General features: G+C 37.3%; 1 protein-coding gene across 9 annotated transcripts in view; it reads left to right on the top strand.

Annotated features, from left to right (window-relative positions):
* LOC117566743 (phospholipid-transporting ATPase ID) overlaps positions 1 to 21,290 on the top strand; it is a 40,208-nt gene that overhangs the window by 5,467 nt on the left and 13,451 nt on the right. For 3 of the 9 annotated variants that reach the window (XM_052001857.1, XM_052001858.1, XM_052008822.1), the window contains exons 1-5: positions 15,107 to 15,470; positions 18,460 to 19,314; positions 19,426 to 19,484; positions 20,375 to 20,587; positions 20,662 to 21,198. In XM_052001857.1, coding sequence (XP_051857817.1) covers positions 18,564 to 19,314; positions 19,426 to 19,484; positions 20,375 to 20,587; positions 20,662 to 21,198 — 1,560 coding nt within the window. In that variant the 5' untranslated portion in view covers positions 15,107 to 15,470; positions 18,460 to 18,563. Of the gene's footprint in view, positions 1 to 9,194; positions 9,598 to 15,106; positions 15,471 to 18,459; positions 19,315 to 19,425; positions 19,485 to 20,374; positions 20,588 to 20,661; positions 21,199 to 21,290 lie in introns of those variants that run through there. The other 6 variants (XM_052001869.1, XM_052001862.1, XM_052001866.1 and 3 more) reach the window with 4 other exon arrangements.

Raw genomic sequence — 21,290 nt, 5'->3', positions numbered from 1 at the left:
TTACTCCCAGTTTTATTATATATTACTTGCTTGTCTATCTTACTAGCTCACTCACTGGTAATCTCCCTAAATCACTGACTGACTTAGAGACTCCTGACTATTTTTCGACAGACTCTATGAATTTGTGATGACTGCTTATACCTCAAAATTACTATCTCGCACCTTGACTGATTTACTGATTTCCTGACTGACTTTATTACTGATCTCATCGAGAGGAAAGAGGAAGCTCTCTGAACACCCGACTTCTTCAGCCTCTGACATTCTTATTGTTGGCCCACCCAATTGCCATAAAAACTGGCTCTTTGACTAACTAAACAACTGACTATCCGGCTAACTCACTGACATTATGACTGATTTCTTGACTGACTGACTTCATGACTGACTGACTTGCTGGCTGACTTTCAGACTGCCTGACTGACGGTCTGACTTCTTAACTGACTGCCTGACTTCCAGACTGCCTTACTTCCTTACTGCCTCACTTTCATACTGCCTGAGTTCCAGATTGCTTTATGGACTTCACTGCTTTACTGACGCACTCGTTACTTTCTGTTAGACTGACTTTTTGCCGGGGTATTCAAAAATCTTGCTAGGACATCGGAAATACCCGCCTGACCGACTGATTTTACTACCTGAATTTCTGACTTTGGGTTAGCGTAACCAAAAGTCTAATCAAGCAGCTAACTGACCAAACGCCGGCCATCTGGTCGAGCAGGTTGCAGTCGAAATGCAAATCGCCTCGACCCAGACATGCATCCTATCAAAAAAAAAAAAAGAGGGGCAGTTCGCTCTTGGCCCTGGCCCAGGCCGAGAGCTGTTGCCATTTAATGGAGGCGCCAGCATTGTGCTGTCGTGCCGCACGGAATGCTTAATTGCAATTTGCACTGCAATCCAATGGCAATATTGTCGACGAGACGCGGCTTCCCATGAAGTACACAACAGAAACTGAAACTAAGTAACAATTAACAGCTGCAGCTGATCGACTGATAGTTATACCCTGTAAATATTAGATAAAGTACACAGAACTTGTTGTGTGTCTTTGACTATAGTAATCAATAAGAGACATTTGGCAATCACTAAAATGCGAATGAGATACCCTGTAAAATGTAAGGGAATATCAGGTTGACTAATTCACATATTTTCCAAGTTCGCTTTTAATTAAAATCTTAATAATTTAAGTTTTATAATGAGTGTTTGTGACATGCTTCCTAGCAAGTTGTCATACCCACTCTGCGTTGTGTACTGTGTATAGGGTATGAACCACAACTAAACATGGGAATATTGTCGATATAAGCCACAAATGAGAATGCGGGCGCTATGCTCGAATTGATTTACCGCAATTCCAATTGCACACAAACACACAAACACACACTAACATAAACAGCTGTTATGATAGACACACGTGTGTGCACATGTGTAAGTGTGTATGTGTGTGTGCAGTCCATTAATATAACGGTCAACTAACTGGACAAGCGCTGTCCAATTTGATGTGGAGTGGAGCCTTGTGTGTGGCCCACATTCAATGTCCGCCATTCACAATAAACATTGCCCTAGTCGACATTGTCAATGTCGCAAATGGATTGCCCTGAAAACACCGGTAACCGAGAAGACTTTGAACACTGTGGAACTGGGAGCGAATAAGAAGGAAGAAAAGGTGAAGATAAGAGAATGCAAAATAGGAAAATTGAGAATTGAAAGATGAAAGATGAAAGTAGTAGGGCACTAATAAGAAATGGAAATGTTAGGAGTTAAAACAAAACTGTAGAAGATGTGCCAATGAAAGAGAAAAGTAATGAATAGTAGAAGTAAAGAAAAATATTTAAAGGAAATACAAATATAATTTAAAGCAGAGGCGAGGATGCATGAAGGGAAGTTGAAATAAAAGCAGGAATGAATTAAAACAAAACTATACAAGAGAAGGTAAAGAAATGAAAATGAATAGTAGATATAAATAAAAATATTTGAAGGTAAAGGGAGAGGAAGTTCTGACTGCAATTGAGAATCGTTAGGAATTTCCATGGAGCTGAATGCACTAACTAAATCATAAAATAGTAAAGTAAAAATAATAAAAAAAAATAATATATTATATAAGAACTTGGGTCTTATATTCAATTATCTTGATGTGTTTTCGAACATTAAGATTTTCAGGTTCTTGACGCATTTTTGAGACCAAAACCTTTATTTTAAAAGTTTTTTTCTATGTATATTCTTTAATTGTTGTTGTCCCCGGCAAAGACAAATCTTGCTATCATAAAAACACCGTTTTTAGCTTAAAGGTTTCTCACGCGCTGTTTCGCATCAAGACAATGCATTTCACACCAATGTGCGTGCCCAGATCCTTTTTAAAGGAAGTAATGTCTGAATATTTGTGTGTGTATTATTGTTGTGCTCCTGTTTTCCTTTTCGTATTTTATTTTATTGCTTTGGTAGCGGCATTTCTATTTGGTTTTTATTCTCTTTTTTACCACGCTGGTAAGGTCGTCGAGTTTGTCCCCCCACACGAAGTGGAGACATCCTTTTGTTATCTGCTGCTGTAAATCGTTTGTTAGTGAGAGGAGATTGTGGGGGTACCAAAAAAAAAAAACGAGTCAGCCTTCCATTTCCTACTATTTTGCACCCTCCTAGGAAATGGCACGCAACTGTTTGGTTGGCGCACACGCATCACGCCAGCTGTGTAACCTCATTTGGAATGATTAGACAATCACTTGACTCGGCTTGATACAATTGCAGCACTTTTCACTTTTCAAATAGTTGAAATTTGTATGCAACCTTTTAGGCGACCTCTTTTTGCTGTAGTTTTCCCTTTCGTTGGCGTGCAAAACTCAACAAGTTGTTTGGCCACCTTTTCAGTCCGTTTAACGCACCTGTGCGTGATCCACACAACTTGCAACATACTTCAAGAGAGTGAGAAAGAAAGGGAGAGAGAGAGAGTTCAGGTCACCTCACTTTGAGTCACAGAACTATTGTGCTTGATTTTTTCGATACTCATCCATTTTTAATGGCACACAAAACGCACAGCCAGAGTCCAACATTGATAATTGTCATTACCGCTTGCTCGTTCGGCTTGGCTCGGTGTGGCATGCCACATGTGTCCTGCTGTTGTTCGGTGGGTGTGGCGCAAAATTCAAGTTAATATTAATTGGTATGTAATTGCCTGAAATGGAAAGTTCTTATCGTCAGCTATAAAACATCGCTCAAGTGCACATACTTACAGCTTATCCAAGGTGTCCGCTTTGTGGACCCCATAAATATCAGATCCCTTCATTATATTTTCCGCAGCAAATTGATTGCTGTTCACGTTGACAAATTGGGTTGGAGTTACATTATTCAATTACACTTCATGCATTTGTTAATGCTGAAGACTTCATCAAATTGCAAAAGTGCAATAGTTTTATTAACTGCTGCGACAAATTATAGTTGAGTCTGTTACCTAAATTAAACGTAATCACAGCTGTAACTGCCACATTTTGCCTTAAAAATCTATAGAATTGTAATCAAACTCTCAGCAACCATTAGGCGTTCTCTATTGTCTTGAATGGTATAAAACTCTTTCACCTTAAGTCCAAGTCTTTTAATTTTATTATTGCAAAGGCCAAAGCAGCCAGCTCTTAAATTTACGCTAGGTTATAAATTAATTTATAGAGTATGCCTTAAATAAATAAATAAAATTATTGCTTATAAAGTGTGATTAGAGAAATCATTTTCAAAATTAATTTTATTCAATTAGGTAAAATTAGCAGTTAATTTAATTAAAACATTTTTTTTTGTAGCTTAATATACTTTTTAGATCAGCTTAAATCAAGATTTGCAGTCTTCCCTTTAATCTGGATTAGAACATTCTTTAAGATTTGAATCTTAAAATAATATTCTTTGAACATTTAAGATTTCCTCAACCTATAAATCTTTTTTCGAGTTAAGATCGAAAAAAATGTTGAGTCAAGATTTACAATACACTCTTCAATCTACATACATAGATTTTTCTCTCTCTGTGTTAATTTATAATAATATTAAAATGTTCTACACTAGCAGTGTATTCATATTCGACGCCACTGTAAACGATGCTGTCCACTTGCTGCAGCCAACTTAACAAGTCGCAGCTTATGCACCCTACTGACTGACCGAAGCTAATTGCTATGTAACGCACACTGACTTTCAACTAGCGTCAGCGCCTTACATCGCAATTCCCTCATTGAGTCAAGCGTTGTGAAGTGTGATAAGGGCAACGAGATGTTTAGACCGCGATACGAAGCGTTGTGTGTAAATATTGACGGCAGCGTTGCGATAGCAGATCAGTGTTATGCTTTATTTACCGCAATTTTGAGTCACGATGTCAATTAAAATGCATTCACAGCAAACTTTCCTCCTTCTGCCTTTGGTTTTCCTTCTCGTCGAAAGTCCGGACTGCTTTTTGCTGTGGGAAACATTGACCTTCGTTGCACATTTTCCATTTCTATTTTCATTTGCAATTGAAAACTCTTAGCATTGGCATTTGAAGTGCAATGTTGAGTAAATAATTTATGCGAGTTTAATGGGTTGCTGCCTGTTTTTTGCTATTGCTTTTGTTGTAGTATTTTTTCAGCGTTAAACGCTCCAATGACGACGGCAGCGAGTTTTCCAGTCTCAGTCGCAGTCTCAGTCTCTGATTAAATTGCAAACGTTTGTAGTGTTAATTGCGTCAAATGTAAATTGAAATTGATGCAACACAATTACAAATACAAGCAAACATTTGATTTCACAATTGGCGCCACTGTGCGCCAATATATGTATGTTATATTCACAATCAGAACCCTTTGAGGCACAGAATTATGGCGTAATTACAAGAAAATTTCATGAATACCTCTAGTTTGTTCTTCTGGATTTTTCCAAAGAAATTTCTGTGTATGTGGGAGTCGAAACACGCTGTCCTGTTCGATTGTGTCGCATGCTAACTGGGGATATAGTATGAAAATATTGTAGACAATATTCAAATTACGCATACGCCGCGTGTGACATGACACACAAATCCCGAAATTCGGGCGTAACTCGCGCGGCTCATTAAAACAAATGTATCACAAAAATAACCACACTTATAAATACACTTTAAAAGTGGGTAAATACATAAAAATATGTTTTCCCCTCTTCCCCCTCTTCCCCCCTCTAAGTACGCCTGATTCCGCAGTTAATTACAAGCAGCAATGTTTAACCAAGCTAATCAACTACGGTTGTGTTTTTTTTTTTCGAGGATTACGCATTTATTATAATTGCATAATGTTCGCTTAACGGGACGCGCTTAATGAGTTCCAATCTCAGTAAATGAAATCAAATCAAATCAATTCAAAACGAAGTGAAGCGACGAAGGGGGGAACGAGGTAATGTAATTGTAATCGCATCTTTAACAGCTGCAAGCTGTTCGACTTGCATCAATTAAACTGAATGAGTCTTCAACTCTATGCAAAAGCAAAAGCCAATCGAAGTTCCTAAAATAGACGACTACTTATTGCCAATTGATCGACGCCTAACTACCCTGTGTTCGTCTTGCAACATTTTTATAGCGGTGTGCATTAAAATACCACAATTATTAATCACTAGGAATTTAATCTACGAAGAAGGCTTTGTTGCCATACAAAAGTATTTTTTGAATAACTTATTCTTATTATTTAGGAATCATGAATACCGTAGTTACCACGTGTTCGATTTATTACAATTATTAGATTTGTGTATTAAAAATATTTCATATTTATTCATATTTCAGCTTTAGTATTGCGGATTCTTTTCTTAAACATTTTCAGTTTCCATATTCCAGAATTTTATTGCATATGCAACTTTATTTGCTATTGTATTCCAAAATTTAGTTCAAGGAGCAATTTCCCTAATTTTTACAGGGTATTTTATTTTGAAAATAATATATACTTCATCTGAACATTTGCTTTTGATTTATTATTTATTTTATTGCATACACAAATTTATTTATTATCTATTATATTCGAATACTTACTTCGCTACAATCGTTAGCCTAATTTTTACAGGGTATTTGATCGTGATTGTCTGACAAATTTGCTACTTAACAGCGTTGCGTGTACCGTTTATAGCTGACCCACAATGAAGCCTCGTCAGAGCACTTGCCGCATGACTCCCTGAGAGCCTGACGCCTTGCTCTGTTTTTTGTCTCACTTTCCCACGTTGCCCCTCTCTCTTTAGCGCTTTCGTTTTGCCCGTCCGCTATCTCGCTATCTGTCTGTCTGTGTCTCCAGCTGCGTGCGTGTCTTTACTTATACTTAAGTATTTGCATAGTGTCTCATTTGTCGTTTCGGGTTTTTGGATTTGGATTTTCCCCATTTCCGTTTTCGACTCTCGTTTTCATTCCCCATATTATTGGGTTTTTTTTTGTTGTCCATGGTTTTCAAGCCGCGCTTACTGACCTCATGTGTGCATATGTATGTATGTGTATTTATGTATGTGTGTATGTATGTATGTGTGTATTTACAGTACTTATCTGTCTGTAAAAATTATGCCGCTAGTGACTCAATATTTCTGTTTCTGGAAGCTTGAAATTATTGCGAAAGTTTCGAGGATATTATAAAAGAGCTTATATAATGAAATCTGTAACGTTTTTATTTCTGGATTAGCTTTCAGATATTTCTACTGATTTTTTAGATACATATAAAGCTATTCTTTAATTTGTGATATTCTGTTCTTTTTTATTACTTGAATAGAGTACGAAAGCTTAGAACCGGTTTTTTAATTCATATAGCATACTTTTATATTTTTTTTTTTTGCTGAATATAAATTGATTGCGTTCAATTCATAAACAAGAAACATTTTCATTTTATGCTAGCCTCTGATCGAGCTGCAATAAGTTGACTGTCTGATTAAACGTTTTTCCATTTAAAAAGTGTTTAAATTGTCTAAATTTATATGAAATGTTTGGCAGATTGTCTTTCTTAAACAATCAAATGTTTAAAAATTTGTACTTAATTTGATTTCCTTCGATTCAATTTTTGTTTTCATTCACTACATTTGAATACTTTAAGCAGTTACTTTGTCTAGTCTGTTTCTCAATGCTTTTCTAGGGTATTTGAGCTTATGGTTCGCTCAGATTTGCAATGCTTTGTTCACACAGCGAAACAAGCCAGCTGTCTCTGTCTCACTCATTGTCTTACTCTCCTCTGTTGTCTTCCCGTCTGTCAAGCGCACTTAGTCTCTCTCTCTTTCACTCTCTTTCTGATTGCGGTGCTCTTCGGTGCACTTGCACTCGCTGCGATCTCAGTGTATTTCGATGCCGCATTGTTTCGTTTTCATTTTCATTTCATTTGTTTTGCCATTTGTTTTGATTTACTTTGTGTCGCAGCAATTGCTTCTCTTCTCTCCCTCTCTCTCTCTCTCTCTCTCGCTCACTCTCGTTTTCTCTGGCGTATTGTGTCTATTTACCTGACATTTGTTTGTCTTTCATTTGCACACACACACACAGTGAGTCAGAAAAGTAAAGCGCTAGGTAATCGGTTAATCGGTTGCCCAAAAATACGCACAATTCTCCATTGTTTTGCTAATCATTTATTACAGTTGTTGTCGTTGTTGTTGTTGCTATTATTAATTCTCCATCAGTTTATTGTGTGCGCTTTGCAAATAAATTATGAAACATTGCGCGCACTTTTTATCGCAGCTCCCAAAATTGTTCCTTCACTTCCACATCCGGTAAACACAATTCTCTCTCTCACTCTCTCTCTCTCTCTGTCTCTGTCTCGCTCTCAGTCTGCCCTCGTTAGTCACATTTGAATGCCTTCGATTTTAGTTACAGTAATTACGCTTTGGCAACAAATTAATTGTAATTGTGCCATTAAGTCCACTTCATACATTGTAGCGAGTGCTGACTGTAGCGTGTGTGTTTGTGTGTTTTTGTGTTTCCAATGACTGCAGCTTAACCTTCTACGCCTCTTGGTCTAAGCATCGTTTTTACGCCTTATTTAACAATGGTTTTTTAGTATGTGGTTTCATTTTGTTGTTTGTTAAACTGCGTTTTTACGCGTCTCTTAACATCGCGAAGGGCGGCAAAAAATTATAAAATGAAGGGTATACTAATTATGCTTAACTAGTTGGGTAAAAGAATTAAATGAGTTTTCAAATTGAAGCTTTGAATTTAAAATGTATAGTTGTAAATTAAATACAGCATATTTTCTAGATTTGATTTTATAAAGAATATGATATATTTTAAATGTAGTATTGTATCTACATATATACCAAATATAATCCTTGGTATATTTGCGGTATATAAGTTTGGTATATTTTCAAATTAGCACCACATTATTTTGCTTGTATTTAAAAATTGTACATATGTAATAATTTTATTGAAAACAATTTGCCAAATATTTTATTTAATATGTATATCGAAGGAAATTCTGTATATGATTTGGATCTAAAAAAAAAGCAGTCGCTAAATCCAAGAAATAAACCCCTTACAAATGACAGGGTATTTCCGGTGCCATACACTTGAAATGCTTGCAAATATTGCACATACGCAGCGTGTAACCAAAATGCAAATTTGTACATCAAATAGAGCAAATGGCTTTGTTTAGTGCACAATTTGTGTGTGTTTTTCTTTTGTGGCTAATGCATTTGGTAAATTGCAAGTCTTTGGCCCAGCTGTTTCAACTCCCACATTGGGTGCGACAAATGCGTTCTGAATGTTAAGTAATTTTGTCTACAAGGCAAAGGTTACGACCCAGAATAAATGTATGTTTCATACCTATTGCAGTGATTCTCAAACGACAAAAAGTGATTCGTCGTCGTCGTCGTGTGGAAAACCCAAATTAAAATCGGATCACGCATAAAACATTTAAAACTTAACACAGTCCATGCGTTTGCCATTGGCTTTGACTCTTTCGCTTGGCAATTGGAAAGTTTTTTCCCCCCCTTGAATATTCCCAATATATGTACATATATCCATCCATGCACTATATCATTTACATGTCGTTTATGGCGTGTCCTTCCTGACGGCTCAAACAGCTGCGTCTTTTCCTTTCACTCAGCACTCGAGTGTGCCACGCAATAATTTATTAAAAAACGGCAGAGTTAAAGAAAGAAAACTCAATTGTAGAAAAAAAACTACATTAATATGTCATACAATATTTCCATACACATGTTTTTGGGTTTTTTTTTCATTCTGATTGTCTTAGCTGACGAAATCATTGACCATGATTATTCATCTGTTGTCCTTTTTACAGCTGACGGCGGCCAGGGCAAGGCAAGGCCAACACATGGCGTTTAACGTCCTCAGCCATTATCAAGCAACGACAGCAGCAGCAGCAGAAGCAGCGGCAGCGACGCTTCATTCAACAGTGCGTGTTGTAACAGCGAGTAACATAGCTGGCAGCTACGCAACGACAACGACGACGACAACGAGAGCGACAACTACAACGGACAATTGCTGGCAGCTCGCAGGTCGCGCTGCAGCAGCGTCATTAAAGTCCCAACCGCCAGCCTAAACGAAACAAAACGAAAGCGAGAGAGAGCAAGAGCAAGAGCGAGACAGCAACAGCAACAGCAGCACAGCTGATTGACAAACAGACGCGTCACATTGATCATCTCTCATAATGGGCACAAAAACTCAACCGCAATTGGCCAAAGGTAAGTTAAGATTGCATTTTTCTTTATTAAATTACAATTTTAAAAATATTACATTTTTAAAAAAGAGTGGAATAAGAGTGTAGGTAAATTTCTACCACAAATTATGAATCTTTTCGAATGCTGTGTCTCTAAAAATGGTTCTAAAGTATTTAAAAATATTAACAATGTTTGATAATACATCACTGCGCTTAATCAGCATATCTTCAGTTTAAAGATAAGCAATCTTTAAGCCATTATTTCTCTTTTAGCACGCAAGCGTCTTGAAAATTTTCAAATAAAATGCAAATTGCAATATGAAAAGCGTTTAAATGCTTTATGCAAATTTGTAAGTGGTGTGACTTAATTTTGCAAAAAAAAAAAGGATTTTAAAAATAAAATAGTGCTTCGAATATGCGCGAGTAGAAACGAAGTGAAACTGATAAAATTAAAAGACTCTTCTTGAGTTTTTTAGAATGTGAAGGGTTAAGAGATGTTTTCCAAAAGAATCTTAATTCTCGCTAGTGTAACCAAATTTTATGTTAATGGATCTGAGTTATCTGAAGTAAAGCTACAATTGAGTGTGCTCGACTGCAAGATACGCGATACCAAATTTTAATGAAAGCAAAACATTGCGGTATTATTCTTAAAATATACCAAATGTAAATACTATATTTTTAGTAGTACATTCAAAATATACCATACAGTAAAAAATATACCGATTTTCAGCCAAGGCAACTAAGCAACCTTAAAAAGTATTTCTTAAATAACTTCTACTTCTACAGTTATTATTGTGTGTACCAAAATTCTATATTCAAAACTACGCTTGTTCGATTTTTGTCGATTTGCAGAAAATACAATTTGAAACAAATTTGATCTGCGTGGAAAAGTTACAATAGCTGTACAAAAAATGATGGCTCTAACTCTTATAGTTTCTGAGATGTAGGTGTTCATTCGGGCGGATATACAGACAGATGGACGGACAGACATTTCTATATTGTCTGGGCTTTTGGTGCTGATCAAGAACATTTGTATATACTTTATAGGGTCGAAAATGCTTTCTTCTGTTTGTTATATTCATTTCATAGTGACACAAATTTACTAGCAACTAAATATAAATAATATGTAATAAATATAAAATAAATACAGAATAAACAAAATTTTAAATTAGAGAAATTAAAAATAGAATAACTTTTGTTTTTGGCCTTAGACTCAAATGTCTTTTTGAATACAATGCTATTATTAAATGATTTTCTATCGATGTCAAATTTCTCGATGATATCATTAAAATGGAAGAAGTTAGCTGAAAGAGTTTGTAGAAGAAGTTCCGAGAAAAGCTACTAGCGTGAAGAACTTAACGAAATCGGCCTTAATTTACCCAACTCTCGTATTCAATCAGTGTGCGAAGCGTGGAGGAAGCTTGGAGGGTGAGGAAAGAAGCGGCAAAGTAAACTTGACTTTCGGATTTGTCCTGATTTGAGTTGGGCGATAAGAATGGGAGCAGACTCGATGAAATGTGAACAGTTGGTGCTCCCATTGTTTTTTTGTGTGTTATTATTATATTACATGCTGCGTATTATTGGTTATGATTGTCCATTGGCATTGGCCCAGTTCTCTTGCTCGCTCTCTCTCTCTCTCTCTGTTTCGACCCGGTTGGGGAACAAACCTCAAAGCCAAAGTCGAAGCCTCAACACACGGTCATTTAGCCATGACACGATTACGTTTGGCGCTTCAAAAATCATCCCATATAATGTGCTATATATATCATACATAGATATGTGGGTGTCTCTTGAAACACGTGTGTATCACACCTTGACCTTGAGCTGGGTAATGCAAAATGTTAATGTTGAAGTTGAAGTGCGAGAGAAAAGCGAAGCACAGCAACAAAGCCAACAAAAACAACATCATCATCATCATCATCATCAACAGCAACGTCACAATTTGTCAATTTATTACGGAATGAATGAATGAGTGAGTGAGTGAATGAATGAAATGTTCGCCTCAATGGAATGCCAACAAAAACAGAAAACAGAAAACAAAAACAACGTCAACAAACGACGTAAAGTGTTTCAACTTAATGGAATCATTTCCGTTGTGTGTACTTTATTGGGTCATGATTTGTGCCTTTGCTCCGGCTTTGCCAGTAGTTTTGCCACTAGTTTCGCATACCCTGTAAATAAAACGCAGACATACAAAAGGGTATGTTGTATCACAAGCTATTCATACAAAGTTGAGTTCAAAGATACACAATTTCATCAGCATCATTCTGATAAGAAGCAAAGTAATATCTTCTATAGCAAGGCCAAAGATAATGTCAGCAAATATTCTGACATTGAAAAGCGAGTGCAATGTCTTAAGTGTAAACAATTTAATCGATGAAGCACTTGTCTGATATAAACAACTGCAAATAAAGTGCTTCAATATTGGCTTTAATTATATTTGCTAATAAATAAATTGATTATGAATGTTTTTAATAATATTTGCTTTTTACGTAATATTCTGAAAGTATCCGAGAATTGATTGCTGATTAAAGTTTGTTCAAATATAAATAAGTTAATGACAAACGATTTTAAGAAAGAATGAAATTAAGAAAAGAAAAATAGAATTCGATTGTTGATAAAGGATTAAAAGTAAGTTAGCTAAAATATAAATAAATTGATGATAAATGGTTTTAATAAAATAATAAACTATCTACGTAAAATTCAAACTTAGAAGTAGAAGTAGAAGAGGAAGTAAAAGTAAAAGTAGAAGTACAAGAGAAAGAAGAAATATAAGTAGTAAAAAAAAGTAGTTGAAGATGAAGAATGAAAAAGTTTAAGAAAATACAAAACCTCGTACTTTTTATAGGTCATCTTGTAGTCGATCATTCGCTGCAATTGTGTGTTGCAAAGCTCTTACAATAATTGATATTTTTGGCCGGCAAGCGTAGCGTAATTTGTAAGTCATTTGAGCCGGGTTCTGTTCAGTTGATTTGAGTTGAGTTGAGTTGATTGTCAGCAACGGAGGGTTTGAGGAGGGGGGAGGGGCGTACTTTAATGTTTTTAAGATTTCTGCATTATTATTGCGTGCCCCCGACTGAGAGATGACTATCTTCTGGCCATTTGCTTGTCGCAGTTGTGCAATTAACTCGACTCTACGTCAAAGGCGGCTTACGCATCGTATACGCAATATGGAAAATGCTCACCTGTTGCCTACCAGCCACCGCTTCCCCCTCGTATGCTATTGCAGTTGAGCATTGAGCGGACAATCAATTGGAATGAGCTTCAATCGAATGGAATTGAAAGGAATCAATTCGTTTCGATTCGTTGCGATTTGATTCGAATTGAATGCAACACATTCAAAACACATGAATATGAATAATTTTCTAATTTTTGTTTTCATCTTTTTGTTGATTTTTTGGCTTCAATTCACATTTTGCTTCGCTTTAATAAACGTTGATTGTTCTTTGAATTCGAATTAAAATAAAGGTCAACTGTGTGTGTGTGTTAGCTTGCAAATTACTGCAATGATTGATGGACAAACAGTGAAAGTCGTCTGCCAATTTACCTTCAATACGAACTTCTGTTGCTAAGCCTACCTCCCTCCCCCCTTTGTAGTACTTCTCCCTAGGGGGGAGGTTTGTAATTACAATAACAAAGAAAACGAGGGCGACTCCCAGTTGACACAAACACACGCACACATACAATGAAACACACACACACCTTTACATTTGGCAATTCATATGCTTCCTCCTTCTTTTACACATTTTTCTTTGGCCTTTTGGCTTTAATTGTTGTCTCTTCGCGTGAATGCTCTCTCTCTCTCTCTCTCTATTTCTGTTTCTCGCCCTTCTCTCTGCTCTCTTGCTTGTTGTCTCACTCTCTCTCTCTCTCTCTCGCTCTTTATGTTGTTCTCTGCATGACATTCGAAATTTGCTCATCATTTTGCTCATTTTTACGCTTGACAAACTTGACATTAAACTGCAGCAGCATTGACGACTTGCTCATACCCTTTCCTCTAGCAGAATTGTAATGTTAAACAAAGCGGTAATTATTCGCATATACCACTTTATGCTCTACCGCTGGCTATTAATTCTATTTTTGGTTGCAACGAAGCTTACATACTCTTTGCTCGTCATAAATATTCTGATTAAAAAGTCGTATAAATAAAGTTCAAAGACAAAATCGTTTAGATTTTAATTGTGTCATACGTAAATGGATTGTCATTGCTGTGATCCCAAATGGGCTTATGATATGTAGCATAACTTGCAGTTTATTACATATTATTATTTTTGGATTGCCGCTATTAACACTGTTGATACCTAAATTAATGTTCATCAATTCGTCATCAGCATAAACTACACAAGTGAGAATACTTTTATAGGGTTGTGCGGTCCAATCTTGTCTTGAAAAAGTGCAGAAGCAATAAAACGCTTATATAAATAAATAAATAATGTAAATACTTTAAAATAATGAAGAAACTTAAAGTTTAAAATTAGTAAATTATAATAACATATGTTATTAAACATTTTCTTTAATTTCAATTTGAATTGAATTATTTTTAAATAAATTTGGTAATAGTAATAACTTAATTATTAAAATTTTTTAAAAAATTTCAGTTAAATTTAATTGAGCTATAAAAATAATTCATTCGTATTATCAAAATAAATAATATACTAATAAATCTTTTATTTAAAATGAATAAAATATTTAAATTTCTACAGAAATTAAGTTTAATTATATAGGATAGCATTAATCGCCCAATTAACTGTTATATTGACTGCATACCCTACACTCGATTCAGAGAATTAAAGTGGCTTTTCAATGGAATGCGAACTACGCTTTGTCCAAGTCCAAGTCTGTCTGTCTCTCAGTCTCTCATTTGGCTGGCGTTGACTTTGGCTTTCATTTCGTTTCGCCTTTGCCTTTAACTTTGGCTCTTGCTCTTTTCTCATTACTCATTTTCCGTTAGCCGTCGACGCCGTTGTCCTGGCAATGGCGCTGCCGTCGTCATTGGCGTCGCTGCTTTATGTTGTTGTTGTTGTTGTTGTTGTTGCTGTCACTGTCGCTGTTGTTAGCGTTAGCGTCGTCTTCGTCGTTTTAATACCCGCACTAGCGAAGAGCTTAGAGGGCTATTGTAACAGACTGACAATCGTAAATGTAATAAACAGAACATATGAAGAAAACTTATTTGTTTGAACTTGCATAATTTACATAAGAAACAATATTCTAGTTAATGTCCACATCGAGTTGCTCAATTTGTTGACTTTAGCGACGGGTATCTTTAAGTTGAGCTCACTCACTGCGGCAGCTTTCTTTCTTGCTTGTTGTTGTTATTGCTGTGTGTTGGCTCTCGCGAGTCTTTTGCGGCGTTGCTAGGCTGCGGACAGCGACAGCGACGTCAACGGCGACGCCAGTGTAAGGTTGTTGGGCTGCCGTCATTGCGTCAGCGTCAGCTACCGCTGCCAATGCGGGCGCCGTCGTCGCTGCCAACGTCGCCGCCGCCGCCGCAGTTGTTTCATTTTTGCAGCGCGCTCGCTTTGGCAGTTGCCCGTTTGCTGTTTACCGTTTGGTCAGCGCGCCGTTCGTTTGTCGCCGTTTTTTCGCGTTCTCGCGTTTCTCCTGTTTTTCGGTTTTATTTGATTTTTTTTCGCTCCCGTTCTTTTGTTTTTCGAAACAATTCTGCCAAAAAAGAAGAAAAATGCCCAAAAAAAAAAACATAATGTTTTTTTAATTGCACAAAATGCTGTTGTACAATTTATGATATAATTGCGTGTGATAAGCACGACCCTAAAAAACAAAACAAAACAAACCAAGACCCAACAAAAAAAAGTGTAAAGAAAAGAAAACGTTTTGACAAACAAATTTGCAAGTGCAAGAAGAAGCAGAAAGTGCAATAAGAAGAAATGTGCTAAAAATGTACGCAAATAGCAAAATCGTATTGTAAATGCAATAACAACAACAAGAATGTGAAAACATATGTAATAATTGTTGTTGCTGCTGCTGTTGGTGCTGTTAACGTCGCTGCTGCTGCGGATGATGCACTGACATCTGCCATTTGGCACCTGGCAACCTTCCTTACCCCTCTCCCTCTCCCTCACAGCATCTCCCGCACAACGAATGCGCGCCACAATTTGATGCTGAGTGCAAAAGGGTTTTTTTGTAGCTGCTAGCGGGTATTTCAGAGTTGATCATCTCTACTTTTGTCTTTAGCTGCTGCCTCAGCATAATTATTATTGAGCCATCATCGATTCATTTTGCTGCTTTTGCTCTCACACATTCTCTCAGTTTTCAATTTTCTTACATTTGCTTGGTTTGAATTTGGGTAAAGCACTGTCGTCACCTTGCCCTTCCCCTTCTCCCAACGCCCCAAACAACCATGGTGACGCATGGCGGAAAACAACAAAAGCAAAATACACACACACTCTCACAAAATGCTAGCAATTGAAAAGTGTAGCAAACGCAAAACCAAAACCCAAAATTGAAAAGAAAAACCAAAGCAAGCAACGGCAAAGGAGCAAGGAGTACGACATTCACATGCGTGACTCATGGCTTGTATTAAAGGGACAGCAAAGTTAGACTAGGTACAAGCATACTCACAAGCACACACACACACAAACATTTACACTCATATGCATGCTTGAGTAGCGCAGCCTTGCCGGCTGCCATGCTCTCTCAATGAGTCTCTCTCTCTGTTTCACTTTACACTCTCTCACGCAGTCACAACTGCTTGGGGGCAATGAAGCTGAACATATGCGAGCGAGAGAGCGAAAGTGTAACAACATCTGCAGCGCAGCCTTCCTTTCAGAGTCTAGCTTGAGTGCGAGAACAGGCGAGCAACAACAGCAACAACAAGCACAATAGTAATGCTAATAATGATCATCAGTGTCAAGCTGTTATTGTTTGTGCTTATTACCTTTGTTTCTAGCGGATGGCTGTCATCGCTGACAGAAGCTGATTTTTATACATTTGCAAATGATTAAATTGAATTTGTTTGCATTTGCCATAATTAAATTGCAACAATGCTCAATGCGTTTGCCATAATATAACTGCGTCGAAGCTGCGTTAGCTGACGTTTCTTTGCAACCTGTTGCTGTTGTATTATTTATTTGACTTATGAAAACAATTCACAATGAAAATAATTGAATATTTGAATTTGCTTTAAATTCAAAATTCAGAACCGGAACTATGTTCTTTGTAACAATCCATTGAATCCAATATTAAAATGTGTTGCTACTCAGTTCGACGTTGTTTCAACATTCCCTTCGCATTCCCCCCCACTGACTTTTGCTATTCATTTTGTTTTGCGGTGTGAAATTTTCATTTGTTTCGCTTGACATGCGATTTTAGTTTTGCATATATATATTGTATATTAAATGTGTGTTCTTTTTCATATACCCTGTAATCATAAAAACTGAAACATTTCAATTTCAAGCCAAGTGGTAATATTTCAAATGAGAGAATGCAAAATATTTAGCCAGACTATCGAATACGGTGCACTCTCTCAATGAAAAGCCTCAGCGCAAGTTCATGATTTGCATGCATTTATTTATTCATTACTCATACGCCGCGTGCAACAAATTGATGAACACCGCTTGTGACAATGCACAGCTGTTGTTGGCTTGAAATTCAATGCGACTTCGCCTTTTTGTAATGAGTATTGCCAGGGTTGCCACCACACTTTTCCGCTAAACTGTGTTAGCTGTGACAAACACAACAATAGTTGTAAAATCTTAAAATTAATGACAAGTGAAAAGATAATTTGATTTTTCAAGTGCAGTTTCATGTGTCAGCTGTAGAAATTGATTGATAAAGTGAAAGACTTTATTGTAAGTTATCTGAATTTATATTATTTAATTCATAATTGGATTAACAAAATACTTTAATCAGAAAAAATACTGTTCAAAATACTAAAGAATAATTTATAATTTAAATACAGTTTTTTTTTTTGTTTTGTTCCAAGTTACTCACTCAGTTTTCTGATACGAATACGATAGTTTTTTATATTATATGTTATAATTTGAATTAGTTCATTATGCTTTCTTAATCAAATTTCTAGCATACTTTTTGAGGCTAGAAATTGTGTTTAAATGTTTGGCTTCAAATTTTTGTCACGCCCATTTCCGCTCCCGCAAATCAAATAAAAAATCGAATAGCAAGCGTAGTTTGAAAGCAAACAAATAAAACCAAGAATAGTATTTATGATTCCAGTAAATTTTGTTGCGATCAGAATTTCTTTTGTATGGAAAAAATACGTCTCCTTACTACGGATCTTAGTTGCTTTGGCTGACAATCTGGTATATTTTGCAATATATGGTATATTTTGATTTGGTATATTAGTTTGGTATATTTTAGGAATAATACCACACTGCTTTTATTCAAAATGGGTAGTAGGTATATCACAGTTGAGCACACTCGACTGTAGCTCTTGTACTTGTTTTTATTATTATTAAACACTATTACAATTCTTTCAACAACTTTTCTGCTAGCTTTAGGGCTGATTACAAATAATATGTTTATTCTAAAACATTTATTGGGTATTTAATTTGTATAGCATACTTTTTGGTGCTAGCCAAGTGGCTAATAAATACTATAAGTGTTAGTATTTTTTTTGTGTGTTTTAAGAAGTAAATGTGTTTAGCGAGTGCACACTGTAGCGGCTTCATGCAGCTGGCAAATATGCAAAATCTGTGTGCAAATGCACATTTGTTTATTGCGCATACGCCGCGTGCAACAACTTGGCGAACAAACTGATGCGAATCATTTGCGGCCAAGCACAGCTGTTGTTCTGACCTCCAGTTGCGATGGCACGCGATGGCTTTTCTTGTTGTTGTTGTTGTTATTGTCGTTGTCGTTGTTGTTGATATTTGAAGAGGGTTTCAATGCCAGAGACACTTGCCAATTGCAGCGCAGCACGTGGCAGCAAACGCATTTCATGCAGAACATTTGCAGTTGAAGATGCGACCACCAGTAGCTGAAAGGGATTAAAGCGACGTAGCAAAGAAAGAGGAAATGCAGGGCGTTCGAAGAGAGAGTGGACGCCAGCGACCGGATACGCTGGAGCTGTCGGTGCTGGGACAAAACGATGCCACAAAGCAGCAACAGCAAAAGCAAGAGCTGGAGCAACAGCAACAGCAGCTGCCACAAGCGATGCAAACGGCGGCGGCAACGCGTCGCTCACGCTGGTTTCACTTTGCACGCAAATCGCGGAGTCGTCGACGTCTTTGTGGCGAGGAGGAGCAACTGCAGCTGGCGCTGGAGGCACAAACGGATGCCGAGGATGAGGAGACGGCAGCGGCGACTGCGGCGGCAGCACAGCAAGTGCGTCTAGCGCAGCCGGAAACAATGAACATTGGCAACTCGATGCTGACAATCAATACGCCAAAGACGGCGACAACCACATCGACCAATGCCTCGGACAATGGACGTGACGATAGCTTCTATAGTCTGGTGAATGCAAGCACAAGTGCACAAGCTGCTGCCGCTGACAACTCCCACTCGAATGCCCCCACAACTGTTGTTGCTGTTGATGTGGAGCAACAGTACAAGGAGCAACCGCAATTGGTCGGAAAACCACGCTTGTCGATGCTGCAGCGTTGGGCCAGCTGGCGACGCAGTGCTCCGGACAGTTTGCCGAGCAGACGTCGCAATCCCAGTCAAGTGGATCAACTGGAGCAGCAACAGGTCTCTGCCTCCGCCTCTGCGCGCAATTTGCGACGCGTCTCCCAGCTGCGACGTCGTCGTAGCTCTTACTATTTCTCGGGTAAATCGGGGGTTGAGACACAGCTTGCAGAATATACTCTTCAATTTCGAGGCATTTTATCACTTCTCATTAGTCGAAAACTCACTTCTTTTGTTCTCTGTTTACTTGCAGACAATGAACGTAGAATACGCGCCAACGACAAAGATTTCAATTCACAGTTCAAATATCACGTAAGTTGTCATTCGTTTGCATTATCATCTAGTTATTTATTGTAGGAGACAAGTGGAATTGGAACACTAGTCTTGAACAAAAAAGAATAAGAAGATGAAGTGATATAGCAATATTATTATAATACAAAAATTAAAAAATATTTGTGGTTCTGTGTTAGAACGAGTGGAATTGAAACATTAGGCCAAAAGTACAAGATCAAGTTGAAACAAATGGAATTGGAACACTAATCTTGAACAAATAAGAATAAGAAGTTGAAGAGATATAGCCATATTATTATCATACAAAAATTAAAAATTATTAGAACGAGTGGAATTGAAACATTAACCCAAAAGTACACGATCAAGTTTAATCAAATGGAATCAGAACAGTATACATTGCAATTGGAACACTTGTTATTTAAATACGAATATTATACAAAAAATAAATATTTTTTATGACTAACAAAGTGATGTGCGTTGAAACAGATGGAATTGAAACATAAGGCAAACAATACAAGATCATTAAGTGATATGTCACTTACAATTCATAAGAATAATGCACGAATATTTAAAACTTTCAGCCATTCGAGTTAAAACAAATGGAATTGGAACTTAAGCTTGCATAACTGTCTTTTTATTGAAGTTATAGATAATATCATTTCATCCTATTAAGTACATTTCAAGCTAAAATAAGTGGAATTGAAACATTAATCTAAAAAAATAGAATATCATTTAGGAATATACCACTTTAAAGTCAAGCTGAAACAAGTGGAATTAAAAACTTTTTTATCAAAAAAGAGTGTATTATGAATTTATATACAACTATGACTCTGTATGAATCATTAGCTTTTCATTCCCATTATTCCTTGCATTCATTTCTTGCATTTGCTCTCTATCTCTCTCTTGTTCAGAACAATTATATTAAGACATCGAAGTATTCGCTGCTAACGTTCCTGCCGTTCAATCTGCTGGAGCAGTTCCAGCGTCTGGCCAACTTCTATTTCCTGTGCCTGCTGGTGCTCCAGCTGATCCCGGCGATCTCCTCGCTGACGCCCGTCACAACAGCGATACCGTTGATCGGTGTGCTAACGCTAACTGCTGTCAAGGATGCCTACGATGATATTGTAAGTGATTAAAATGCTTTTAGATATTCTCATATTGAATGCATATAAAATAATTCAAATGATCTACGCAACAGCAACGCCATCTATCGGACTCGCAGGTGAACAATCGCAAATCGAAGACGTTACGCAACGGTAAACTGATCGAGGCCAAATGGTCTGAGGTGCAAGTTGGCGATGTCATCCGTTTGGATAACAATCAATTTGTCGCCGCCGATATATTGCTGCTGACCACATCGGAACCCAATGGCCTGTGCTTCATTGAGACCGCTGAATTGGATGGCGAGACGAATCTGAAGGCGAAACAATGCCTGATGGAGACAACTGAGCTGGGCGATCAACATGATCTGCTGTGGAATTTCAACGGCGAGATCATTTGCGAGCGACCCAACAATCTACTCAACAAATTCGAGGGCACTCTGATCTGGAAGAATCAGCGTTTCGCTCTCGATAACGACAAGATTCTGCTTCGTGGTTGTGTCCTTCGCAATACGCAATGGTGCTACGGCCTCGTTGTCTTCGCCGGCGTCGACACGAAGCTAATGCAGAACTCGGGGAAGACACAGTTCAAGAGCACCGGCGTCGATCGTCTGCTCAACTTTATCATCATTGGGGTGAGTCTTCGAAGAATACTTGCTAGTTTTCTATGTTGATCGTGGCTTGATCTTAGACGATCTATCTTAGACTCTTGTGTTTTCTTTGTAAT

This window comes from Drosophila albomicans, chromosome X, assembly GCF_009650485.2.
Source record: "Drosophila albomicans strain 15112-1751.03 chromosome X, ASM965048v2, whole genome shotgun sequence".
Lineage (NCBI taxonomy): Eukaryota > Metazoa > Arthropoda > Insecta > Diptera > Drosophilidae > Drosophila > Drosophila albomicans.
Note: the sequence above shows the minus strand (reverse complement) of the source record. Positions and strands in the feature narration are given on the sequence as shown.